Here is a 27,999-nt window from a genome sequence, read left to right as displayed (position 1 = left end):
CTCTCTCTCTCTCTCTCTCACTCAAATAAAATAAACATCAAAAAAAAATTAAAAAAAAAAGAAGTATCCAATCAGTGGACTGCTGAGTTAATGTATTTCCCTCTAATTGTCTTTTAAGTGCATGACCTGTGTCAGCTGCCAAGCAGCTATTTCTATCAATATCACCAACTTAGGGTTGGCTAATTTGCATATGACAAAAACAGGGACTTGTTCATAAACCTTCTTCGGAACTAACTATACCATGGCTTTCCACCCTAAACAGTTGCATGACTATTCACAACTCTATTGCTTTTCTTCTCTCTCCTTGAAAATACTTCCTTACTGGCTCTTATTCCTAAGTATTTTATTATTTCCTACACTTATTTCTTATCACTATCAACTCTATTTCTAATCCTAATGTCTAATTCTGTTCTGTAGAGCAAACATACTTAATACAACTACTCATTGTTTGGAACAGGGTTGCATCTTAACAATTTCTAAACACATATAATCACGCAATCAGAGCAAACAATGGGATATATTTTATCTAATCCTAAGGTGCCATTATAGTACAGTCTTTCCACATCTAGTCAGGAGGCGAGCCAGCTTCACATGTTATGAGGTTGTAGCATCTTCCAGCTTTGACACGTAAGGACCATGTTGACCATTAGTTGTTTTATAGGCTGGTTCAAGCTTCATCTTGTTTCAAGGCCTGGAGTAGTCCCACATATTTCTCATGATGTATTTGAATAACCTGCTTGAGTTGGTATGGTTGCTGGTGTTTTCTCATTAATATTCACGTTTTCAAGAAGCTCACACTAATCCGTCGTGGTGTTGTTCTGAAGTCTATATTCCAGAGTTCTCCTTGGGGGACTAGCTACCCTTCAGCATCTATCATATTTGAGGAGCACCAGATCTGTCCATTTACAGTTAAATCACTCGCTAAATAGAATTTGTAGCAGAATGGTGGTCTTTCCTTGGATGTTTCCGGATCTTGTCGAAGTACTCATGCTTTGCGTTTTATTTTGACACAAAATTATAGCCCAATTTCCTAAAGTCCAAATTCCTAGTGGGAGAGTATATAGCTTCCCTGGCTGTTTCTAAACCTTTAATTAAAGCATAAATTCTATCTTTTCACTTTTATCCAATTTCTCTGTTATTCTTCTTGGTTGCTACATGTATAGATTTCCTTGTTTAACTGTTACCACTAATCTTCCTTTAGAAAAGTGCTCCTAATGGAATGATGGGATGAACCATTTCTTCTTGTTTTCCCAGCGCTATATTTTAGTTAATTTGGCACAGTCCCTTTGCACTGCATCTCTTATTTTCCATTTTGGACATACTACATAGTTAGAGTCCCCTACCCAAGGAAAGTAATGCTCAATTTGTCCAATTAGTACAGCAGCAAAGTCCCTCAATCTGTTGTCTGGTATGGCTTGTCATTATCCACAGTAGTTGCTTGATGATAAAACTTGGATTTCTCCTCTTTGTCTTTGTTCATCCATCCAAGTGTCCTGGATCCTCCTCTACTCTTTCAGTCTTTCAACATAGCAGTCTTCTGTGGAAATTTCTCATGCTAACATGTTTGAGTAGCTCCATAAGTTCTTCTGGTTTTCAAAAGGGTCTTTGGTAGCTTTTTTTTTTTTTTTGATACAGCAGTCTTTTTCTTCAATTTGTTACATGTACTTATCCTGAAATTCTGTGGCAAACTGATTTATGTCCCTCCTGCTACTGCTCATCCAAACAAGACCTGGCTGTGTAGTCTATAATTTCCACCCTCCATTTGCCTTTAAAAGCAGCTAATTGTCTATGTATGTAGACCTCGCTTAGGATTAGATGCAGCATCTGTATTTTAATCTTTTTGACAATAATATGCTTTACTACTCTATATGAATTGGTATAGTGTGGTTTCCATCCACATGGATGAGCTTCTACATGTCATTTCTTCACAATTTGCATATGTCAATTTGTCCTAGCGACACTTTTATGTCTTTGCCGAGTTGTTGGCCGTGTTAAGAGATGCAAAGGCCATTCCCTAGGAAGGAGGACCACAGTGTCCATGCGCTTGTATGAAGGGTAGCTGTTTTTCCAAATGGAAATGAGACTACTGAATGGCATGGGAATTAATATGACCAGTGAATTCCCCATAAATTTATTGGGTCTCTTTCTGTTTTGATATGGGGGGGGGGGGCAGTCCTCCAACTACTCCATTTTACCCTTCTGGTATTTCTAGAATTATTGTGGCTAAATACCAGTCCATATTTTATTTAAGTTAATTATTGCTCCCATATCGTAATAGTTAAGATTTCTGTGTCAAGGTTGCAGCAGGTTAACTATAATAAGCCTATCAACTATTCTTTATAAATCTAACTATACTAAAGAAGATATACTTTATCCCCTTCCATTTGTGGACCATCATCTCTGAGCCTATGCCATAAAGCATTTGATTCTCCATTGGTGAATAGCCCTTGTAGGGCTTTGTTTAGGCCTTCCAGTGATAGTACTACTCTCTTTGTTATCTTGTATAATTTGTCCTTTCCATTTGGGAAACCATATGGAAGACTCATTGTAGTGTGCATTTGAGGGAACAATCGTGCATCGGAACCTCTTGGCCTCAGCTTTTTCAAAGGTTTCTCCCTGACAAAAGTTATCCAAAAACTTTTCTACAGTTTATCAGCTTTTTCAAAATTGCACCCTTTAGTTGACACATCCTCTCCTCAAGGCCTAGCAAGTTATATCTTTTCCAGTAAAAGTGTCCCAATGTTGTTCTGTCTATGTGATGTATTCACTATAATACCATCGTGGGGGATATTCCTTTTTTGGTTTCCATTCATAGAACAGTGAAATTGGGTTCCAAAATGTGATCTATCCATGAGGTCTTCACTCCACTGTTAGGTGAGAAATTTCTTGTTATGCTATTGTTTGCTTCTGTTCTTAGGAATTCTAACAGGTGAACAAGTGCAAGCAGGGAAGGAATCATAAGGCTCAAGTCAGAGCTTTTAAAAGGAATATAAAGAGGAAAAGAGACCAGCTTCTACTGGCAGTAAATCTAATATTACTTGTTCTATAAGGTATTAATAATGAAAATGTACGGAACTAGGAGAAAACTCATTGCTAACACTCAGAAAAATCAGAATATCTTTAAAACAGAAAAACTATCTGTTCTCACATGCCGGTGGGGGCATGTGGTTTTATCCACTTCTTAAGTCATCGTTTAGGCCAGAGAGAACATCTTCATATAAGTCTTCTATGTCTAACATTGCTTGATCTATGTCAAGGATTAGGTCTTCATCCTCTCTTGGTGTAAGTATTGATTCTAAATCTGAGAGCTCAGCGAGCTCTGGCAGCGTATCTTCTTCTTGAGGAGAAGACGCAGCTGCTCCCATCACTTGTGCTGCACCATTTTGCCCTGCACAAGGCATTTGCTCTCGTGCAATCAGCTGTAAAAGCTCTTCAGCGATCCTTATTAGCTGGGCAATACAATCAACAAGCCCATCAATCAGCACAGAGATTGACACGGACTCCATACCTCAATGACCTCCGCAGTAGATAAATATTATTAAAAGCTGTAGCTCTTGGTGACAACGGATCCTGTGGGACTGGCAATGGTACTATGGTTGGAAAACAAAGCAGATCTAATAATAGAAAAGAGAAACATAAAGATTAGTATCCTTGAGCCTTTATCTATCCCACAGTTTCTGGCTATAGGATGAAGTTAAAAGAGCATCCCTAGTTACTGATCCTCCTTTTCGTTGGCCTTATGAGGATCTACTACTCCACTCTCTTTCCTTTATACTTCTCGTTCTCTCTTCATAGAGGAATTGAGGGCAAAGGGAGTATAGGTTACTTGTCCGTCTTTCACGAACATCTCTATAGAGGAAGTTATATCCAGTCAGAGTCTTTCAATTAATTCTGTCTTTATTAGCACTTCACCCCATTGCCACTTATATCTGGTGCTGCTAATTCTTTCTGTGTTTTTAGCATCCCATTCATTAAGGTTTCCAGCTGCCCCTCCAGCCTGGGGAATTTGTGAAATGAAAGTCCCACAGCCGTTGTCTTTTGTCAAATTTTGGACAACTTCTGTTATAACGCTAGTTCCTTGGTCATTTCCTATTACTGCCAATATTTCACATCTAGCAGCTAGTTCCTTCAATTTTGTCTAAAGCCGTGGACATACGATTCTCATCTGCATGTCTGGCGTGCTCTGCAAAACCTCTTCCTCAGTTTATACTTGTATGAGGCAATATTCGTTGTTTCAAAAAAAGCTAAAGATTGGCCCAGTATAATCTACTTAGCATATGTGTCTGGTTTAACATGACCTCTTAAAAATGAGTTTGTTGCAGATGCAAGTTTTTCATAATTTGACATGTCTCGTCGTATTGCTAATTCGTTTGTTTGATTCATACTTTTCTCCCCACTCTTCCTCATCTAGGACATTCATGTCCATAAGTCCTGAGGCTTCACATGCTCATTTTGCAACCTTAAATTGAACTGACAAGGGAGCTGAGTTGGGACTTGGAGTCCCCAAGACTGTAGAGTCTACATTAGTTTGGGGGGTCAGATTACCTCCTCTTTTAATATTCCGTCTTTCCATTCTGATGAGTTGGTATATATCCTACATAAATTGCTAAATTTCTTTCGTTGATTTATTTTCATATCTCCCTTCACCAGATTGTTTTTCCTGCAATAGTCCAGTCTGTAATTTTCCATTTATTATGGCATACATCTCCAGTCCATGGCTGACCAGTTTAGCTATATACCTTTGACCAATTATTTTCGCTGGTATATATACACATTGAATTTCTAGCCACCAATCCTACAAATTGGGCTGGTTTTAATTTCTCCAGCCTCAGTCAAGTGTTTCCTAGTAGAAAGTATTAGGGAGCAGCTATCTGTCTCACTCCTTTAGGATATTGCCAAATCTATCAATACCCTTTTCTAACAATTCTGACCAGAGCGGGGCCCAAAAACCACAGGCATTACCTCCAGCTAACTGTACTCCTTAGACCTTTATCAGAGTACAGTAAACCACTGGCGAGAGGATCTGTGATTTTCACATGGAGCTTGCTGGTCTCCACGGGACCTGCTTTGACCCACTCCCTTATATGCTATCTCCATTTAGCATAAGTTTTTTCAGAACCACACATTTTTCTTTGTCCAAAAATCCTGACAGTACACATAAAGTTTGCCCCGGTAAGGATCACAGCCATGATGACCAGAAGGCACAATTATGGTTGGAGGTAACTTCCCCTCTGAAATATGGGAGAATGGATATTAGAGGTTATTTTATTAACTTAAAGAATCTCTGCTTTTCGATTAGACAAAAAGCAGTTTGGTGGAAGGAAATAATGGAAAGAAATCATGCAAGGAATTTGGCATTACTGTAGAGCATATATCAGCTCTTCGGAAGGGAAACACAAAAGAAAGATGTGTGTTAAATATTACTAGAGAGTACCATCACATTTTTCAAAGGAAGCAATAACCTATTATGACACCTTTAGCCCAAGGGCACAAGACAAATATACTCGCACAAAACTTATTTGACTTCTGGCTTCTCTTTTACCCATTTTGTTTCTCAGCTTCTCTACCTCCCACTAGAACTCTTTTTATTTCTCCTCTTGCTCAATATACCTCCATTTATTCACCTCTGTGTTTGATTCTACTTGACTCTATCTGTATCTCCATCTTCCACTATCCCTTCCCATCATCTTTTCTTCCATCTCTCCCAAAACTGGGCAAAACTGCCAAAATAGATTGTATCTCACTTAAATGAATTGATATTGATTTGACAAACTTTTACGTTCTACAATCTAAATGTAAAATGCAGAGAGGTAGCACATTTCATATTTTGCTGTTTTATAAAGATAAATGTAGCTACTTATTACATACGCAAACCTTGATTTATTTCTTCTATCACTTGGTCACCTTTAAGGGGGAAAAATTCCTGACCTAGCCTTAACCCTGTTGACCATCGTGTTAACTAATCCACAATTCCTATCTTCAAAGCATCTTGAAACCTAGGACCTGGGGGTTTAGGGAAGGCAAGGAGGATGTTGAGAAACTACTAAGTACTGTAGTACTAAGAAAGAGGAAGAGTATAGCATCAGGGTATTCCAGTTGTGGTAATTTTTAAAGCAACCAACTTCTGACACCTTAGTTTGCTTAAAGGGGTATTTTGGATAGTTTGTGCCTAGCCTCAACTTACATTAAGGGCCCTTTTTTTAATGTAACTCTTACGTATTTCGTTTTTTATTTTTATTTGTGTTTTATTGAGGTCAAATTGGTATATAACATGAAATTAGTTTCAGGTGTACAACATAATAATTCGATATTTGCATATATTACAAAGCGATCCCCACAATGAATCTAGTTACCACCCATCAGCATACAATTAACGCCCTTCACCCTTTTCACCCAACCCCCAACCCCCTTCTGCTCTGATAACCACTGATCTGTTCTCTGTATTTATGACTTTTGCTTTGTTTTGTTTATTCATTTGTTTTGTTTTTTTAGATTTCACACATATAAGTGAAATCATATAGGATTTGTCTTTCTCTGCCTGACTTATTTCACTGAGCATAATACCCTCAAGGTCCTTCCCTGTTGTTGCAAATGGCAAGGTCTCTTTCTTTTTATGGCTGAGTAGTATTCTATCGTGTATATATACCACATCTTCTTTATCCATTCATCCATTGATAGACATGTATGTTGCTTCCAGGTCTTAGCTATTATATAATGCTGCAGTGAACATGAGGTGTGTATATCTCTCCCGATTCGTGTTTTTATTTTCTTCAGATAAATACCCAGAAGTGGAATCACTGTTATCATAGGGTAGTTCTATTTTTAATTTTTTGAAGAACCTCCGTATGTTTTCCACAGTGGTTGCACCAATTTATATTTCCACCAACAGTGTTATGAAGGTTCCTTAAAGGCCTTTTTATTAGCTATTCCCTCTACCTGGGATCCCTTTTCCCCAGGAAAAAAAAAATGGATGGCTTCCTGTCATTCTGGTCTCAGTTTAAAGATAATCTCCTCAGATTTCTGACCCTCAAGCCTAAAAAACTCCCCTGACCATCCCTTTCTCAAGCATACGGTGTATTTTTGCATTATTGTACCGATAGGTTGGAGGGAGGGACAACTACTACTAGCTCTTTCATTCAGTAAATATTATTAAGTTGCAGCCGGGGTAGCAAGGGGTAACAAAGATAAACCGATTCATCAAAACACACCAGAAGCAAAATGAGCAGCAGTCCACAGTCTGAGAAAATATTCACAAAGCAGATATCTGACAAAGAACTTATAACCAGAATATACAAAGAGCCCCTACTGGGGGATGGGCTGTGGGGGAAATGGGTGAATGGAGCCAAAAGGTACCAACTTTCAGTTGTAAAATAAATAAGTCATGGGGATGTAATGTACAACATGAGGACTAAAGTGAATAATATTGGATTGCATATTTGAAAGTTAGTAAGAGAGTAGATCTCAAAAATTATCATAACAAAAAAAGTGTTTTGTAACTATGTACGGTAACCAGATGTTAATGACATTTATTGTGGTGAATATTTTACAATATATACAAAGATCAAATCATTCTCTTGTGCAGCTGAAATTAATCTAATGTTGTATGTCAGTTATACCTCAATAAAAAAAAAAAACAGTGCCCCTACAACTCAATAATAAAAAGATATAAACCAATTAAAAACTGGGCAGAAGATATGGACAAACATTTCACAAAGGAAGAAAAATAAATAGCTAATAAGCACATGAAGGCATATTCAACATCATTAGTCATCAAAGATATACGAGTTAACTTCACAATAATACTCTAAACTGGCTAAAATTAACGACTGACAACACCAGATGTTGACCAAAGATGTAAAGTAACCAGAATTCTCACACATTGCCGGCGGGAGTGTAAAAGGGCACAACCTCTTTGAAAATGTCTTGCAGTTTCTTATAAAACTAAGCAAGCACACACTTGATCCCAGCAATTCCACTCCAAGGTATTTACCCCAGCAAAATGAAATTCACAAAAAGACTTTCAGAAGAATGGTTATAGCAGCTTTATGCATAATAGTGCATAATAGCACAAAAAAACAGCTGTCAATCAAAAGGAGAACGGACGAACAAAATGTGGTATATTCGTACAATGTAATACCAATCAGCAAGAAAAAGAAAGCCAATACTGATAGGGACCACAGCATGAATGCATATCAAAAACATTATACTTAATGAAAGAAGTCAGACATGAAAGAATGCATGCTGTATGATTCCATTCATATGCAATCCTAGAGAATACAAAATGATCTATGATGGAAAAGAAAAAACAGAATAGAGGTTGCATCTAGGGGAGCAGGAGCAAAATTTGCCTCACTCGGGCCAGACCTGACATCTCATTCTAAGCAGGGATAGAATTGAGAATTCTAAACAGGGATAGAATTGAGAATGTTAATCTCATTTGCCATCCCTGGAAACTGGCTGAAATCCAAGTTGACTGTGAGTCCTAAGGCAGAGGGATGGAGACATCCTGAGCAGTGCCCTCAGGGATCCTCATCATCTGTGAAAAAAAGGTTGTGTCCCATTTAATCTGCCCTTCCACTGACCTACTGAACTGGCCCAAACACTCATGAACTACTCACCTGTGATAGAGCCGAGATGGATGAGAAAGTCAAGGTTCTATGGAATGTTCTCTGGACGTTCACGTGGGATGCGAATGGTCCTGTCCGAACTAAGAAAGAAAACAAAACAAAAAGAAACTGCAAAATCAACAAGTAAAGATATCCCTGATCTGTGGAAACAAGAACAAGATGAACTAAAATTTCAAAGAGCACAGAACCCTTCCTAAATGACCTGGTATTCGAGAGTTTTTTGCCTCACTGAGACGTCTGCTAATTCTGGGCACAAGTTGAAGATGAGTTTTGTCCACAAGGCAGAGGGACTCGACAGTGGAAAAGGAAAATTCTGCATAACATTTGAGGTTAGTGTAATGGATTGGAAATTAGAGAAGCCTGAAATGCAGGGCTAGTTTTCTTCACCTGGAAGTCAGCTGAATTAGGCTCCTTTCTGAGCAGGGAAAAGCTGGGTGGAATTTCCCACAGTCTCATGGTACTTCAGAGCCAAATTCTCACTCGAGGGAAGGGGACTGCCACAAAGCACACTACCAGTGCCTCCTTCAAAATGTTGCCTAGATTTTGAAACTGTGAGGGCGTGGGGTGGCTAATGAGTCAAGAAGCTCAAAACCGTCCCCAAAGAGCACTCTGGATAAAGAGATTCTAAAATATTCAAGGAGGGGCGCCTGGGTGGCTCAGTCGGTTGAGCATCTGACTCTTGATTTCAGCTCAGGTCATGATCCCAGGATCATGGGATGGAGCCCCGCGTCAGGTTCCACCCTGAGCATGGAGCCTGCTTACGATTCTCTCTCTCTCTCTCTCTCTCTCTCTCTCTGCCCCCCTTCCCTGCCCGCTCTCTCCCTCTCTAAAATAAAATAAAATCAGAATAGAAAAAATAAATAAAATAAAATAAAATAAAATAAAATATACAAGGGTATACTTAGGGCTTAGTAGAGCCAAAACATCTTGAAGATGAACAAAGTTGGAAGACATATACTATCAGATATCAAGGCTAGCTTTACAGCAACATAATTTTAACAGCGTGGTACTAGCACAGGGACAAAGAAATCAATAGAAGCATGACCCTTACCTCACATCACATACCAAAATTGAAAATAATTGTAAATGGATCCTAGACCTAAATATGAACGATAAAACAAGAAATCTTCAAGATCAAACTGTAAGCAAATATCCTTATGACCGTGGTAAGCAAAGATTTCTTACCTGACACGAGAAAACATGAACTAGGAAAGAAGACTGATAAATTAGATTTCATAAAAATGAAGCACTTCCATTTATTACAAGACACCTTAAGAGGGTGAAAAGGCCAATCACAGACCGGGAAAAAATATTCACAATAAGTACACATAATGAAAGGCTTGTATCCAGTATATACCTATATTTTTATACTCTTTCAAATCAATAAGAAAAAAAGAGAATCCGTGTTTTAATGTTATAAGAATTAAATGGCACCTGAGAGAAGAGAACATCTGAATGACCTACAAGCATATGAGTAGGTTTTCATTACTGCTCATCAGAAAAATGCAAATTAAAATCACAATAGGACACACAGAAGCCTACCAGAATATTTAGCTTTGAAAAAAAAAACTTAACAATACCAAGCATTGAGAAGAACATGCGTTGGAACCCTCATACATTGTTGGTAAAAGTGTTAACTGGTACAACTACTTTAGAAAACGACTAAAACCGGGGCACCTGGGTGGCTCAGTCGGTTTAGCATCTGACTTCCGCTCAGAGGTCATGATCTCGTGGCTCGTGGGTTCGAGCCCCTCATCAGGCTCTGTGCTGACAGCTCGGAGCCTGGAGGCTGCTTCAGATTCTGTGTCTCCCCCTCTCTCTGTCCTTCCCCTGCTCGCACTCTGTCTTTCAAAAATAAACATGAAAAAAATGAAAAAAAAAAACTACTAAAACCAAACATACCTCTATTGCATGACCTTGCAATTCTATTCCTAAGTATACAGCCAAAAGAAAAGTGTACAAGTGCCCACAAAAATGCACGGACAAGAATGTGGAAAGACACCAGATGTATAAAAGTGCATATTGTATAAGTCCATTTACATGAAATTTTAAAACAGGCAAACAAATCTATGGAATGGAAGTAAACGAAGTAGTTACCTTTGGGTGGGAGGATGCTGACTAGCAAGGGATATGAAAACGCTTTCTAAGGTTCTGGAAAGGTTCTGTGTCATGATGTGATTATATATGTTTAATTTTTTTTTAGTGTTTATTTTTGAGAGAGAGAGAGCATGAGGAGGGGCAGAGAGAGGGAGACACAGAATCCGAAGCAGACTCCAGGCTCTGAGCTGTCAGCACAGAGCCCAATGCGGGGCTTGAACTCACAAACCCGTGAGATCATGACCTGAGCTGAAGTCGGATGTTTAACCAACTGAACCACCCAAGCGCCCCTGATTATATATGTTTAAAAAAAACATTCAGCTGGGGACGCCTGGCTGGCTCAGTCAGAGGAGCATGAGACTCTTGATCTCAGGGTCATAAGTTCAAGCCCCATGTTGGGTGGAGAGATTACTTAAATAAGTATTTTCAAAAAACACAAAAAAAATCAGCTGCACCCTTAAAATTTGCGTACTTCACCATATGTATGTTATATCTCAAAAAAATTGTTTTACTTTTAATTTCAGGTCTCTTTCCTATAACACCAGTAAGGACAGCAAGACAGTGATGAGGGTCTCGCCAGGGTTTAGCAAGCCAGTCATCACAGCCAATGAAAATGGAGTGAAGTCCGAAGGTACAGAGAAGGGTCCTCATGTCAGTGCTTAGTAAACCAAGAGAGCTTTATAGCAAGATGGAGTTATAAATTGACACAAGATGACATAACCCACATCTTACAGAAAGACAGCTAAGGGCAGAGGCCATGCTAGCCATCTGATAGCTAGGGTCTTTAACCCCACAGGTTTTTATTCATCTCACTCTTATGACATTTTTGTCAGCCTAACGAATCAACAGCCATCATTTTTCTTTTAGCTGATAGTCCTACCCTGCTATTTTGTGATGCTCATAACTAGCAAACCGGCAATAAGTGTCTAACAGCAGGATGGAAAAGGAGCAAAGGAATCCAAGTCCTCTGGGTCTATGTTTATAGTTGATAAGCTTCTCTGCATCAGGCAAGGTAAATTAGTTCATAGCCAAGGGGAACAGAGGCAGCTATGTGGGAGAGATTAAAATGTGCCTTTGGTGAGTGTAGGTGCCAGGTTCCTATCTACGAACAGTAAACTTTTATTATTTTAAATTTTTTTACTGTTTATTTATTTTTGAGAGAGAAAGACAGAGCACGGGCGGGGGAGGGGCAGAGAGTGGGGAGACACAGAATCCGAAGCAGGCTCCAGGCTCCAAGCTGTCAGCACAGAGCCTGATGCGGGGCTCAAACCCACAAACTGTGAGATCATGACCTGAGGCGAAGTCTGATGCTTAACTGACTGAGCCACCCAGGGGCCCCTGAACAGTAAATTTTTTCATAATGTTTTCTTCTCTGGTGCTGCAGCACCATTTGGATACATGCATTCAATATAGATTTAAAAAAAAAAAGCACCCCCTCAGACATTACTTCTCATTGCTTTCCTCCCCACTCCTGAGGAAACATCAAGAGGTCCTTGTCCCCAAAAGTCAAATTTTATAATTTTGACATAGCTGGTGCTCTCTGGGGGCGACAATGAACAGTGCGACAGTATTTACCCTTTAAACTCCTTTTTTAAAAAGCAACAAACCTTTGCCTTTAAAAAAAAAAACTGTGTGCAATAAGGCATTTGCCTGTTATAGGATCTGACATTTAAAATCCCCATGAACCATCTTTAATTTATCAAGAGAGAAAGGAAAGGATTGTGCAGCTGAGGAGCTAAACATGGTCCCTTCTTGAAAATATATGAAAAATTCAAAACAGAAACTGGAAAAAGGAGGGAGTAGGAAATGTCCTTATGGTCAATTTAAACTGAAGTCTACTGAATTTCTTTCCTCCTCCTCCAAATTTGCTCACTGCTGCAGAGAGAATCACAAATTCTTGCTTACCCTTCAGAAAGACGACTTAGTCACCGGAGAAAAACAACCACTTTTGAAACTTATCTCTTCGTTATTTTCCTAGACAGACAAATAGCTTCCTCAAAACACTATTCAAACGTGAAAACAGGCCCCCCCATCTTGACTTGGTGGGACCCTGCAGAGGCTTGTCCCTGAATCTTGGCTGCTGTGAGAAGCCCCCAGGCCCCCCAGAGAACCTGAAAGGAGCTGTAATACTTCTAAAAAGATTCTTGGCTTTCAAATATTATCAGTGCAGAGGACAGGGTCTAAAGTAAGGAAAATTAAAACAAAACTTGGGAGTAACAGGAAAAGGGATTCTATTTCCACATCTTTCCCCAGATTTGTGAGAAGGAAAAAGGCAAATTGTTTTTGTTTGTTTACTTGTGTATTTTCTTTGGGAGAGACAGTAAAATGATGCCAGTGGTTGTTAAGGGTACGATCTGTGTCAAACAGGTCTATGTTTGAATCTCAACTTTTCTACTTACTAACTGGAAGGTTGCTCAACTCCTCTGCCTTAGTTTCCTCAAAATGAAGGTAATAACAGTTGTGAGAATGAGAGGAGTTCATACATGCAATGAGTTTAGAATGGTGCCTGGTATATAGTAAGCTCTTAATAAATGCTAGCTAATGTAATTGTTCTGGAGAAATTCCAGGATCCAGGAAACAGTGTGTGGTGCATCCTGAGTACTGTCTAGTGACCCCTGGAAGGTAGGAGGGGAGATAGCTGCAGGTATTACAAAAACTAGAAGGAGGGCACCCGGGTGGCTCAGTCAGTTGAGCATCTGACTCTTGATTTCCGCTCAGGTCACGATCCCAGGGTCGTGGGATCGAGACTCATGTCCGGCTCTATGCCGACTGTGAAACCTGCTCGGGATTCTCTCTCACCCACTCTCTCTGCCCCTCTCCTCCACTTATGCACTCTCTCTTTTTCTTTCTAAAATAAAAAAATAATAATAATAATAAAAACTGGAAGGAAGTACCAGATTTATCTCATAGATAGAACTGACATGACTTTGAACTTGGGTAAAGATATGAGAAAGCGGGACTGTCTTGTAACTCTTGCTCCCACCTAACCCTTTCAGGAGACCTGAGACCAATCAGGTAGGGAATCCTTGAGGATTAGTGGATCTTCCTAGCCTAACTCCTTCTTGCCTTTGAAGCACGTGCTTACTCTGGCTTCTAGCTCTGGCTGGTAAAAGCTGGCTACACATCAGACTGCTCACTGGCTATTATTCCTCCAGTGTATTTGCCAGCTGTGTGGAGAAGTCCCTCCACTTGACCTTATGGCAATGAAGCTTTCAAAACATTAACTAGCGATTCCTTGGAAACGCTTGGAAAGTGATTGGCAAAGTCTAAGGCAAGATAATGACGGCCATTACCCCGTGTCTGGCATGACTTCACCTGAACCAGCCCAGACTTCCAGATCTTCTCATGTGAATCATTTGGGTGAGAAAGGGGGCATGATATATATATATATAAATATATTTGTATACTTTTTATCCTCTACCATCCTAGCTTGGATTTAGCACTGAGTTCCAAGAATACTTCTCAGAAGTTTGACACAAGCAAAACTAAGCACCAGTCAGGGCCTCCTCTCTGTTTCTGTGGCAAATGCCCGCTTGCCAGAAGAGACCCGATTCATTTCTTTTTCCACCTGGAAAAAAGATCAGAGGTCATATAGTTCTTCCTGCTGCCTGCAAACGTGCTTACTGCTTATCCATCAAAGGAAGAGTGTTTCTGTTTTTAAGGATCTCAAGATAAGAATCCATAACCTCCCTTGGCAGTTCATTCCAGTGTTTCATGGTTTCCTTCTACTGCTAATTACATCCCCAGTACCTTCACATACATTAACTTATTTAATCCTGATAACATCCTGTGCAATAAGGATTATTCCTTTTCTTACGACTGAGGAAGTGAAAGACCCAAAGATGATAAGTGAGTTGCCGGGATTACCCAGCTGGTTAGTAGCAGAGCAAGAGTAAGAATCTGATTCTTTGCTCTCTCGACCCTCTGTGCTGTCCCTTACACTGGGGTCTACCTAGTAATGCTCTGGGAGGAGCTCCCAATCACCAGCAGAATAAGAAGCAGTGTTAAGAAGGCAACAAGAACACAAGATGGCCGTGGTGGGTGGCTGACCAAGTGGCTCAGAGGACACAAGTCCCCTTGAGGAGAACCATTTCATTGTCCTCATCCTTACATACAATTGTTCCCAGGGTGCACCTACAGTTAGAACACTCTAGTGAAAAGGAAAGATGCCAAAAACCTAAAGGAACAGTAAAATCACCCAAAGACCATATACTGATCCATGGAAATAAAAAAATAACACTTCTCCATTTTTGACCTCTGAGACAGATATAATCAGAATAAATTGGAGGAAGGGAGGCAGAGAAGATGCTTCTTAATACCCTATAAAGAAAAATGCTTTGCCCTCGGGCATGAATTTCTTATTTCCTTTGCCTCTGAAGATTTCAAACCTCCACCACTCGAGGTTCCCGAAGGGGCCAAAGGTTAGCATTTTAAACATGGGTGAATAGTTCATCCCATTATCTATATGCTTGGCACTCAGGAAAGCACATCAGGGCCACAGCTCTTTGGTCTGGCAAGAGCCCTCCCAATAGGAGACCAGCCTGCTGCTCAAGTGAAAGCGAAAGGCTGGATGAAGTTGTCCTTTCAGGATCAGTCGCGGAATTCCCTTTTTAATATTAGCTAGAGACAGGGGAATCTCAAGGCACGCTTGCTCGATATTACCAGGTTAAATATTTCTGTTCTAAAACACACACTTTTCATTAAATATAATGGCTACTCCACTTAAGTACCCTTGTCCAGGTCCCCAGTGGCTTCCACACTTGACATGGCTGATCACTCCCCAAGTCGTTCTCTTCTCCACTGATAGCTACTTCCTTGATGATCTCCTACAGGCTGTAAATAACGCCTATATGCAGATGACTCCCAAGTTTATTTAGCTACTTCAGACTCTTCTCCAGAATTTCATCCTTGTATATCTAATTGCCTTCACATGTGGTATCTAAAACTCAGTATCCCCAAAACTGGATCCTTGGTCTTCCCTCCCAAACCTACTCTACCTATAGCCTTCTCCAGGTCAGTAGATGGCAAGTCTATCCTTCTAACTACTCAGGCTAAAAAATCTTGAGTTTATCTTTGACTCCATTCTTTCCCCCACAGTCCACAGCCAACATCCTTTTGGTCCTACCTTCAAAATATTTTATTTTAAATAATTTTATTTTAAATAAAATCTAGGGGTGCCTGGGTGGCTCAGTCGGTTAAGGGTCTGACTTCGGCTCAGGTCCTGATCTCACGCTTCGTGGGTTGGAGCCCCGCGTCGGGTTCTGTGCTGACAGCTGGGAGCCTGAAGCCTGCTTCGGATTCTGTGTCTCCCTCTCTCTCTGCCCCTCCCCTGTTCATGCTCTGTCTCTTACAAATACACATTACAAAAAATTAAATATATATATTCAAAATCTAATAACTTGTCATTGTCAACCACCACCATATACCTCTCACCTTGCTTATTTTGACAGCCTCCTGAGAGGATGTCCTGCGCCTCTCTCCAGTCTCTTCTCAACACGACAGCCAGAGTGATCTCTTTAAAATACAAGTCACACCATATCTCTCCTCCTCTAATGGCTCTGCGTTTCCCTCAGACTAAAGAGAGCCCAGATCCTTATAATGGCCTGCGTGGCCCTCCCAGATGTAACCTGCAACTTCATTTCTACTTCTCTCCCCCTCCCTCTGTTCCAGCCCCTCTGGCCACTTTGCCATTCCCCAAACTCTCCCAGCCCACTTCCTCCGTAGGCACTTTGCACTGGCTGTTCCTTCTGCCTGGAATGTTCTCAGGTCAGGTATCTGAATGACCAAATTTCTCACCCCCTTCAAACCCTTTGCTTACGTCTCACCTCCTCAGTGAGCACTACACATGCCACCCTTTTAAAAATTTAACTTCCCCTCCCCCACCTGGCATGCCTGGGTCTTCCTTATTCCTTATTCTGTTCTATTTTTTCGCGGTTCTTATAACGTATCACTTTCTATACATATCGTACAGCTTACTTATTTATCATGATTATTATTTTTTTAATGGCTCCCCTCTCTAGAAGGTAAACCCCAACAGGACAGTGATCTCTGTTTTGTTTAAGGGTGCCTAGTGGGTACTTAATAAATAGTTGTTGAGTGAATAACAGGACTAATAATCCTTTGACATCTTTATACTTTTTCTATGTTTTCACATTATTATTTCGTCATCTGATCTTCACGGTTACCATATAGCATAGACAAGGGCAACACAGAGTTTATTGCCTCCATTTTACATGTAGGAAAATTGACATCCAGAGAGTGAAGACGATGTCACATAGCTAGAATGTGATAGAATCAGAAACCTAGTTCTCTGCTCTTTTTCCATAGCCTCCAACGTTACATTGCAGAGCCCCCAGTCCTCAAGGAAAGGCCTTCCAGATCTTTTGTTAGGAGAGAGATATGCCCTGCCTATGCCACAATGCCTTGAAGCTAAATGTGTTTCACCAGCTCATGGAGATACAAACACATGAAGTCATCTAAAGACCTGAGTTCATGTGGGGAAGCACCATGTGAATGTCAGAGAAAATAATGCCATTCCCAAATGGCGCTCTCTTCGAGAAAGAAAGCAACGTTTGAATCTACCAGCTGCTCAGCGGAATAAATCATTTGTTTCTTGCTAACCAGCTCTGTCTTCCTCTCGCATGAGACAGTAAACCAAATCGTTCTCCAAAGCAACTTAACAGCAGAAAGCAGGAAATCCCAGTCCAAGAAAGCATCTGCTACCAAAAGTGCATCCGAGTGGCCTCGTCCACAGTGCCACCATCCAAGCCACCGATCACCCACGTTGAAAGCTCTCACCCTCTATCACTGCCACACAAGAAGAATGGAGGCTGTCTCTTTAAATGTACCACTGAAGAGGAAGCTGGTGTTGCCTTGGCAGAGGTGGGGGGAACAGGATACTTCATGCTTGGCACATTGCTACCATTGGCATCCAATCCAGAAGCTGCTACATTCTGCGGGGGTGGCAACTATTTTGTCCTCAGGATAACATAGTGGAAGATACAGCTATATTTACATACAGGCTTTTTCACAGAGACACCTGTCACCCCTGGTAGGCTTACAGGAGGCAACAGAAATGGCACAGCCAGGAAAAGGCAAGCCAAGTTCTCAGTGCCTTCTGGCAGCTGAATCCACGGTAACGGAGAGGGAGGCCTGATCTCTTTCCCTAGTCCCCAAAATGTCATTACGACATGGATACATCAAGTCGCCCTCCCAAGAATTACTGAGCAGACCAAGTTTACCTTCAGTGTCTCCATCCTTTGATCACAGCAGGTCAAGTACTTGAGGCTTGACTCTACTACCAAAGTCAGCTCTGCTGCCAGACTCAACAAACACCCCCCTGATGAGACGACAAGCATCAGTTCAATAAATAAACCTCAGGCTGAAACCGGAAGTGTCACTGCGAGTACAGCCTACCAAATGCCTGAGGGACTTCAGATAATAGACGTAGGTAAGCACCTCTGACCCCTGACAGACACGTACTGAAGTGTTTGACACTGAGGAAGGAGGGAGGATGGAGGAAAAAGAGAGGTTATTTTTAAAGGGGAAAGAAAAAGAGATTCGGAGGCAGAAGAAACTGAGTTCAAGTTTAAAAGGTTTCTTACCTCGGGCAGGCCACTTCAGCTCACAATAGATAACTCACTTTCCTGATCTGAAAAATAAGGATGATGATAACACGTTGAGCAAGTATTACTTTTGTAACTTAGACAACTGTTAATTATGGGGAGATGCCCCTTTGCTGTAGCTTAAAAAAAAAAGAACAACCTGACTTTTGAATTCAAACATTTTGAATTTTGATTTCAACTCTGCCTTTGACACTGACGGGACAGCATCAAGGAAGGCACTTCCCTGTAAACTGGAATTTATTCATCTGTGTATTAGGGATGATGATAACAACCATCTCAAACAGATGCACTAATAATAAAATGAAATAATGTTGAAAATCTGTTTTGTAAACTATAAACTAAAACTATACACTACAACTATGTTTTGTAAATTCCAAGGCAAAGAAAAGTTGTTTTTAAAGACCCCGACTAGAGCGACCAGTCTGGTTTACCAGAGGCTAAGGGATTTTCTAGGACCCAGAACTTTGCTAAATATGGAAAGTCTTGGGCAAACTGGTATAAATTGGTTACGCTAGTCTTGACTAGCCTTGAACAAAGTGAAGGCCTAAATAGGCCTTAACTGGGATGACTAGGCCTTAACTAGATGTAGGCCCTGGCTTCCCCATAACTAAACTCTAACTAGGCATTAACTAGGCTTAATTAACTAGACTTAATTACACTCTGATTAGGACAAAGCTAAATTTAACCCCTTCTGGGCTTTAACTGGGTTAAATAGACCTTAAACAGACTCAGGCCCTTGTTATGCCTTAAATGAGACTCTGGCTATCTATGTCTTCTCTAGACTTAGGTCCTGGCTGCGCCCTAACTACACTCTGACTATATGTTAATGAGGCTTGGTCCGTGGCTAGGCTAAATGGGCTCTGACTAGGCTGATTAAGTCTTAGCTGGGCTTAGGAACTTGATGTCCCTTAACTAGACTCTGACTATGGCTTCCCTAGGCCTTAATTAGACTCCAACGACACCTTGACTATACTTTGACCCTGGCTAGGATTTAAATAGGTTCTAGCTAGGCCTAAACTATGTTTATGTGGGCTGGCTAATCTTTAACCAGTCTTAGGCTCTGATTAGGCCTGAACTGAATGAACCCTAAGCCTCAGATGAGCCCTGACTAGGCCTTAACTGAGCTGATGAAGCCTCAACTGGGCTTTGGCCCTAGCTGGGCCTTAAATAAACTCACTAGGCCTTAATTTGACAAACTATCCCTTAACTAGTCTCAGGGTCTTGCTATACATTTACTAGACTCTTCGGTTCTGAATAAACCTTCACTGGGCTCTGACTAGGCCTGAACTAGGCTTTACCCCTAGTTAGGCCTCAACTGGGATGGCTAGCTTTTAACTAGGTTTGGGATCTCTGAATACCTTAACAAGACTGACTAGGCCTTACTAGGTTCTGACTAGGTTTGAATAACCTTAGGCCCTGGATCTGTCTCAAGTAGTTTCTGACTGAAACTTAAATAGAATTTGGCCCTAACTGGTCTCTGACTAAACACAAACTAGGCTTAATCCACAGCTAGTCCTTTTCATACTCTGAGGAGATCTTACACCATGTTGGTTAGCTTTTAACTAGGCTTAGGCCCTGCCTATATCTTAACAGACCTCTGGGTAGGCCTTGACTAAACTTAGGCCCTGGCTATACCTTAACTTGTTTCTGACTAATATTTAACTAAGGTTAGGCTTTATCTGGGCTCTGGACAGACCTTAAATAGGCTTAAACACTGACAAGGCTTTAACTAGAGTTTAACAAAATCTAAACTAGGCTTACATCCTGGCTGGGCATTCACTGGGCTCTAACACTCAACTAGGCTGAAGCCCTGACTAGAACTTAACTAGCTCTGATTATAGTTTAACTAGGTGTCGACCCTAGCTAAGTCTTAACTAAGCTCTGACTAGAACTAAACTTTTTTTTATCCCCTTACTAGGACCTAAATAGACTAGGACTAGGACTTAACTAGGCTTGGGTCCTAGCTAGGCCTTAACTGGTGTTTGCCTGGACCTAAACTAGGCTAGGGCACTGATTGTGCTTTGACAACACTCTGATGAGGCCTTAACCAAGCTAGCTAGCTTTTAACTAGGCTTAGGACTTGGCTAAACTTTAATAAGACCCTAATAGGCCTTAACCATGCTCTGACTAAACCTAACTATACTCTGACTAGTAATTAACTACATTTAGACTCTGGCTGTGCTATAACTAGACTCTGACTAGACCTTAACTATGTTTAGGCCCTGGCAGGGCCTTAACTGTGTTATCTAGACTTTAACTGGGCAACTAGGCCATAAGTAGGCTTAGGCTCTAGTTTTATCTTATCTGGGCTCACTGGCCCTCAGGCTGACTAGGCCTTAACTCAGCTTTGAACCTGGCTGCGCCCTGGTTAGGCCTAACTATGCCAAGGCCATGGCTTAATTAGGTTTGAGCCCCAACTAGGCCTTATCTAGACTGTGCTCCTGGATAAGCCCTGACTTTGCCTTAATTAACCATTGGTTAGACCTTGACTAAATTGCAGTTAATAGGACTGGACATGCCTAAGGCCTCTTTACTAAAAGTAACTTCAATTAAAAACTCTCTTCAGCTCGAGGCACCTGGGTGACTCAGTTGGCTAAGCGTCCAACTTCAGCTCAGGTCACGATCTCACAGTTTGTGGGTTTGAGCCCCACGTCAGGATCTGTGCAAACAGCTTAGAGCCCGCAGCCTGCTTCGGATTCTGTGTCTCCCTCTCTCTCTGCCCCTTCCCCGCTCCCGCTATGTCTCTCTCAGAAATAAATTAAAATGTTGAAAAAAGTTTTTTAAAAAACCTCCCTTCAGCTCTCAACCCCACCCCCACTAGTTTGCCTCTGCTGTTACCTCAATTATCCTGCAGTTTTAGGCTGCACTCTTGGACATAAAAAAGAACGGACATAATCCTACCTTATCCAACTGTAACAGGAAATAAACTCCTTCTAGCCTCACTGCAGCCAGATGTATTTATACTGTAACACAGGAAGCAACCCCTGAATTGATAACCCCCCAAGAAACCAGGGGACCCTCTTTTAGGTAACACACGACCCGGAACCTTTTTGCTTAGTCAAGGTGGTCTTGCGACTCCTTCTAGGACACTTACATTTTGTAACAAGTTTGTAACAGATATAGAAGAAAGGGTTCTCCAGTACAGGAGGTACTAGGCATTCTCACAGCTTTTGCACGCAACCAAGTCCGGGAGGTACATCAACAACTTTGCATGTACCTCAAGTCCGGGAGGTACATACATCAACAGCTTTTGCTGCAAGTGCAAGAGATACACCTGCAGCTTTTGCATGTAACTCAAGTGCAGGAGATACCCCTACAGCTTTTGCCCTTTCGTGCAATTGGCAGTTAAGAAGAAAGATGTCAAACACACCACAACTGCACTAAAGGGAGTATAAATAAGCTTCACAAGGCTGAACTCAGAGCATTTGTTCACTTTGGCTCAGCTAATCATTTTTGCCATCCTTCTCAACTTAAAGAGGCCTGTACAGTCCTATTAACGCTGCAAGTACAGGATGACTCCGTATCAGCCCTGAATGAGCTAACTGAGATCTGTGGGTACTATCCATGGCAAGATTCACAGGCTAGTGCCTGAACAGGGCCTGATCTTGTAGAATATAACCACTCCTTATATCAGGCTGTGTACCACAATAGGTCAAAGGGACTGATCTGGGCCCTGGGATCTGGAAATTCATTCATTCATTCATTTATTCATCCATTAATCCCATAAAAGTGGATTGATTGCCTGCTATGTGCCTGATATGGTCCTGGGTTCTGGGAATATGACGGTAAGCACAAATAACCACAGCCCTAGCCCTCGTGGGGTTTTCATTCTAGAAACAAAACCAAGGGCAGGTCTTCACAGCAATGAGTTGAAGTGTAGATAAGAACAATCTGTAGCCTACAAAATCACAGGGCAGAGTCAAAAGTGATGGGAAAAGCTCAAAATGAAAGAATAGCTGAAGGAATTGGAGGGAAAAAGCTAGGCAAATGGCCGGGTGGTCAGAAAAACAGACAGCAGCAACAAATGAATACCATCCTCACTTTACAAAGATGGAAACAGATTGTTGCTGAAGATCACATGGCTGTAACTGGCCGAGATAGGATTCCAGCCCAGAACTGATGGACTCCAGAGCCCAAGTGCTTTCCAGGGTCACCACACTACAGGACCGATGTCTGGCCTTAGAAACCTCAGAGAATGAAGGAAAGAGCTTTAAGGATCTTCAGATTCCTTTACTAAAGCCACTCATCACCAGCTCAGTCTTTATTATTCAGTTCTGCCCACTTCATGAGGATGGGAAAGAGATGATTTTGATGGGAAAGAAAGTGTGAAAATTTGGTGACAGACCTCCAGGCGTGTGGCATGGACAATGGCTGAAAAGGAAAAGATGGTTACAATTGTATAAAACCTCTGAGCTATGACCACTTTTGTGGGAAAAGAAGCAAAATAGGACACTTCATGAAGATTCTTTCCTGGTAAATTACTGAGAAAGGGTAAGAAGAACCAGGTTTATGACTGTTGAATGTAACAAAATTCTCTGAGGATTTACAGTAATCCCTGGGGTTGTGAGAAATGATAATGCTTAATAATCCACATTCTGCAACAGAACAGTGAATTCTTGCATGTAAATACGCTATCTATATCAAACAAAAATAAAACGAAGTCTCCGGGAAACAAAAGCCTACTAGCCCTATCCCTTTAATTTATTCACCTTGACCCAATGATGGGAGGGAGTTCGTTGCATAAGGGCATAGAGGGGAATTCCAAGGTTATTCCAGGTACCCAGCCATCACTCAGTTAAGTCTTGGGAGATGCCAGTTGGTTCTGCATTTCTCCTCCCTCTCTCTCCTCAAAGTGACTCAGAAGCAACTTAGTAATGTTACAGAGAACCTCTCTTTTGGTGGCAGCTAAATTCTCTAGCCCCGCTCTCTGGTCAAAGTGTATAGTATATTCTTTCAATATTCTCCCTTCTTATTTATATTCTATATATTCAGTATAGTCTTCAATCCTCCTGGAAGATCCTGAAGGGACGCAATGTACTCTCCCCTCAAAGCCTGCTGGCAGGCTAACTCCAATATCCATTATCCAATGGGAAAGAAATATCTCCAATATCCATTGGGAAAGAAAATGGCTCCATCACCTGATTTGTCAGTGCCACAGAATTCAGAAATTCAATATCACACAATCAATGGCAGGCTTCCCTTTCTAGTTCTTTGATTGTTTCCTAGAATGAGAGGTATCTTGTCTTCTAAACCAGAAATAATGTGATAAGGAGAAAAAGCACACGCAGTGTAAGAAACAAAATGTGTTTTTCTAGCTTCTTCCACTCCTACCCCCACCATCACCACCACCACCACCACGTCATCCCGGGCAAGTCATTTATACTTTCTGGTCCACAGTTCTTCCTTCTATAAAATGGAATCGCTTACCCATTTGAAAAACAAAATGGAGAGAAAGTGGACCAGATAAATGAATCACATTAGCATAGTGTATAGGAGCACAGACTTTGGAGTTAGAATGGGTTTGGACCGCAGCTCTGTAACTTTGTAGCTATATGCCCTTGGCATGTGATTTAACGTCACTGAGCCTCATATTTTCTGTCCTGTAAAAAAGAGGCCAGATACTGATAATATCTATTCCATAAGGCTGTCATGGAGCCAAAATCCAAGAATATATGGAAAATTCTTAGTTCAATAAATTAACATGCTCCAGTAAGAACCAGGAAGAATTAACTATGCCTTGCTCAACCTTACTCCTTTTATTCATAACATTTTTTGGTGTCTTAAGAGTATTTATCATGTACTCGATAAAAATGTACTGACTGGTTTATTGCACTTTCCCAGAGAGCAGCAGTAGGAAGATTCATAGGGCACTACCAAGGAACCTTCTGAGGTTCTGGAAAATGGTGATAGAACAGGACAAGATATCAGTTTTTTTCCTTATCCTCACCCCTCAGTCGAGCTCAACCCACATGAAATGTCTTTGGGGAACCATGGGGCCCACTGGGATGATACATAAAAATGTCAGGAAGACACTTCAGGTTTAACCTAAAGAATGAGAGCCCAGGACTCCTGGGTTCTCCACTCTGCTCAGGCACTGAAAACTCCTGTACCTTTATTTTATACATCTTCTCTTTCTCCGAGTTCCCCAACCTCTGACCATTCTCTGAGGAGGCTACAGACAGAGTTATAATATAAATATTTGAAAAACACTTTGAAAAGAATGAGTATTATTAACTACTAGTTACACGTTGTGAACAAATTAATAAATGCTTCGCTTACAGTTGTAGAAACATTACAAACCACTACTGTAATTAGATGTCTCTGGCTTTGCTTTGATATTCAGGATCATAAGGGAAGTGTGTTGACATCATTTCAGTACTTTGTGTTTAAGTGCGAGCACTGAGCCATTAACTCACTCCAGGGAGAGGCAGAGAAAGAAATGAGGTTAAGGGTTTCAGAACTGAAAGTGAGTAACCAGGGAAAGTTATACATCCCCTTTGGAGGCTGTGAACTGGACACCAATGTTTTTCGATGGGAAACGGCTTTGGATTGCTGCTGCGGAAGGACAAGGGGGTAACTAAGCTAGGCTCAGGTCACCTAGATTAGTGGATCTCAACTGAGTCAATTCCCACACCCTTCCTGGGAGACATTTGGCAACCTCTGGAAATATTTTCGGTTGTCACAACTGTAGGGTGGTGATAAGGAAGTGCCACTGGCAACTAGTGGGTAAGGGTCAGGGATACAACTAAACACCCTAACAGTGCTCGGGACAGTATTCCAGAACAAAGACTTATCCTGCCCAAAATGCAAATACCGTGGAGGTCGAGAAGATGTGAACTAGAGAATCTTTCCACCCTTCCCAACTTAACAACTAGCAAATATTCTTGAAGGCCTTTCTTGTGGGCACTATGGGAGATCTAAGCCATGGTCTCTGCCCTAGGGAAGCTCAGAGTTTAGGAGGGAGACTAAACACACTCACTGAAGCTACTAGAAAATAAAGAAGTACATCACACATAGTTATATTTTTTCCTACATAGTGTGGTATAGCCCCTGGTGCTGTGGGGACTTTGAGAAGGAGGAGAACAGCAGGCATGGCAATAATTCCGCAAAACTTAAGAAGAGTTGGATCTTGGGGCGCCTGGGTGGTTCAGTCGGTTAAACGTCCAACTCTTGGTTTTGGCTCAGGTCATGATCTCATGGCTCGTGAGTTCCAGCCCCACGTCAGGCTCTGTGCTGACAGAGTGGAGTCTGCTTGCTATTCTCTCCCACTCTCTCTCTCTCTGTCCCTCCCCAGCTTGTGCTCTCTCTGTCTCTCTCTCTCTCAGAAAATATACATAAAAAAAGAGTTGGATCTTGAGCTAGTATTTAAAGGAGAAAACTATTCTTTCTCTTCCCCTCATTGGTGGGAGAAAGACGAATCTATGCTACTCACACTTCCTTTCTTCTCTTTCTCTGATCAGCATCTTATAATCTGATTTCAGAACGCCACAGACTCTAGGACTCCACAGAAACTGTTGTCTTGTAGGTGATCAGTGGTACATGAATTACCAGAACCAATCTCCTGTCCTCAATATTAATCTTCCTAACCTCCACCCTTTTGAAATTCCCTTCCTCCCTGACATTTTTTCACATCATCATCCCTTCTGGTTCTCTTTTGCCCTCTTGTGGCTCAGCCTCAGATTTCTTTCCACAACCAACCTGTACAGGTACAGGTGCCTCAAAGGGCAGCCTGCTGTCTTATTCTTATTCACTCACCTCTTACTCTTAGTCAATGATGTTATTCATTCATTTATGTTCACAAGGATCTAGAATTGCACAGGGGATTTGAGAGAGGTATAATCTCATGCTGTGTATTCTCCCTTAGTTATTATCCCCAGTCCTGTAGTGTCACCCATCTTTTGTCATAGGCAACCCCCCGAACTATGCCTCTTGACTCTGATGTCATTTGTACACACCGCTTCTACATGCCCAAACACCTCCCGGACACTGTCTGCATACACCTCCAATCCAACATATCTTTTTTTTAATCTTTTTTTTTTGAAAGAGAAAGCAAGCAGGGGAAGAACAAAGGGAGAGGTAGAGAGAAACTTAAGCAGGCTCTGTGCCTAGCGCAGAGGCTCGATCTCACAGGGCTCGATCTCACAACCCTGAGATCATGACCTGAACCAAAATCAAGAGTTAGATGCTTAACCGACTGAGCTACCAGGACCCTGCCCCCAACCCCCCCCCCAACAGATCCTAAACTTAGTGTGACCAACTCATCTCAGTTTTCCCAGGACTTTCCAGGTTTGAGCACTGGAAATCCCATGTCCTGGGAATTCCTTCGATATCAGACAAACCTGGACCATAAGTCAACCATACCTAAAACGAACTTATCAGTATCTGTCCCAAACCCAGTCCTCCACCTGTTCCCTTATATGACATAATGGCAGAGATACCCTCAACTCTCCTTTACCTTACACCCCTTCGTGCAGCAGAGTGCCAAATATTGTCATATCCACCTCCAAAATATCTCCATAATCATCATCTCCTTTCAACTCCCACCACTCTAATTCAGACCCTGTTACCTCTCACTTGGAAAGTTACAACAGACTCCTAATCAGCCCCCCACCATCTCCAACCGTTCTGCCACCACATCGCCATCCCTTTTGCCAGTTAATCTTCCATATGGCCAAGATTGGGAGAGCATTCTGCAACACAAATCTGAGCACGCATAGGTAATCGTCTCAGCAATATGAGGTCTTGCAAACTGAATCCTAAGAATAGTGTTAAACCAAAGCTCCCCGGTATTTGGGCATGGTGACTACACAGTGTGATACCTAAGAAATGTGGCTGTGAGTGACTACAATGCCCCCAGTAATATTAAGAACTATAAGAAAAAGGGAAAAGCAAAGCAAAGCAAAACCAACCACCATATTCTTCAGAAGCCCAGCATTTCTGAGTCTGTTGGTTACAATTTTGTACCTCATTTCTTCAGAGAAGCATATGACAACCACAGTTAAGGCAAGTAAGCATTGCTAGGGAAGCCTGGGTAGTGTAGATCAGTTATGACCTTGATCCTCATCAGAAACAGAATCATCTGGAAGTTACATTACGCAGAAACTAAGATAGCTTGAGAGAGAATCCACTTGCTCCCTTAGGCTATTAGGTCTTAACTTGTCTGTGGTTCTCCTCCAAATTGTGGTTGCAAGAGCCATAGGCTTTCCACCCCTGGCTGGCAAGAAACAAAGAGAATTGGCTTGAATGGTATTTCTGTCAGTGACAGGAAATATGTACCCCATTCGAATAATGGACACAGGCTCCAAATATAGATTATAAGAAGTGAAAACTGACATCTGAAAGAGAAGGGCAAGTGCTTTCCCCAAAGGGGAAAGAGAGCTCATCCCTTCCTCCCTTAGCAAAACATATCTATGCTCAGTGTCCTCTCCAACACTTGCAAGTGGTGAATTGTTTATGAAGGAACTCATCTTGGGAGTGAAGGGTTGCCCTTCACAGAGTCATTAGAAAAAGATGGCCCTCAGAAATAGAAATGCCATATCCCAATGGCTTACCTGTCTACTGTAGGAGCTTCTATCACATTGCAAGTAACTTCCTCTTTCGTCTGGGTAATTAAGAGATGGTGGCCACCGAGCAGAAGGTCCCCTGGCTAA

At 41.5% G+C, this 27,999-nt stretch overlaps 2 protein-coding genes across 3 annotated transcripts in view; one reads left to right on the top strand and one right to left on the bottom strand.

The window, feature by feature from the left end:
• Window positions 1-27,998, bottom strand: TRPC5OS (TRPC5 opposite strand). 2 transcript variants are annotated; one of them, XM_047843830.1, is made up of 4 exons: window positions 27,901-27,998; window positions 18,329-18,375; window positions 8,619-8,707; window positions 1-3,614 (listed from the first exon to the last, which is right to left on the bottom strand). In XM_047843830.1, exon 4 carries the CDS (start codon window positions 3,504-3,506, stop codon window positions 3,171-3,173), a length of 336 nt encoding a protein of 111 aa, XP_047699786.1. In that variant the 5' UTR covers window positions 3,507-3,614; window positions 8,619-8,707; window positions 18,329-18,375; window positions 27,901-27,998; the 3' UTR covers window positions 1-3,170. The 2 variants fall into 2 exon arrangements, with proteins under 2 accessions (XP_047699786.1, XP_047699787.1); XM_047843831.1 differs by lacking the exon at window positions 27,901-27,998 and adding an exon at window positions 21,251-21,280.
• TRPC5 (transient receptor potential cation channel subfamily C member 5) overlaps window positions 1-27,999 on the top strand; it is a 132,826-nt gene that overhangs the window by 35,452 nt on the left and 69,375 nt on the right. The window lies entirely within an intron of this gene.

The sequence above is a fragment of the Prionailurus viverrinus genome, chromosome X (assembly GCF_022837055.1).
Source record: "Prionailurus viverrinus isolate Anna chromosome X, UM_Priviv_1.0, whole genome shotgun sequence".
Lineage (NCBI taxonomy): Eukaryota > Metazoa > Chordata > Mammalia > Carnivora > Felidae > Prionailurus > Prionailurus viverrinus.
Note: the sequence above shows the minus strand (reverse complement) of the source record. Positions and strands in the feature narration are given on the sequence as shown.

Bases quoted from the DNA above. Each gene is read 5' to 3' on its own strand.
- TRPC5OS (XM_047843830.1), bottom strand. From the start codon at position 3,506: ATGGAGTCCGTGTCAATCTCTGTGCTGATTGATGGGCTTGTTGATTGT.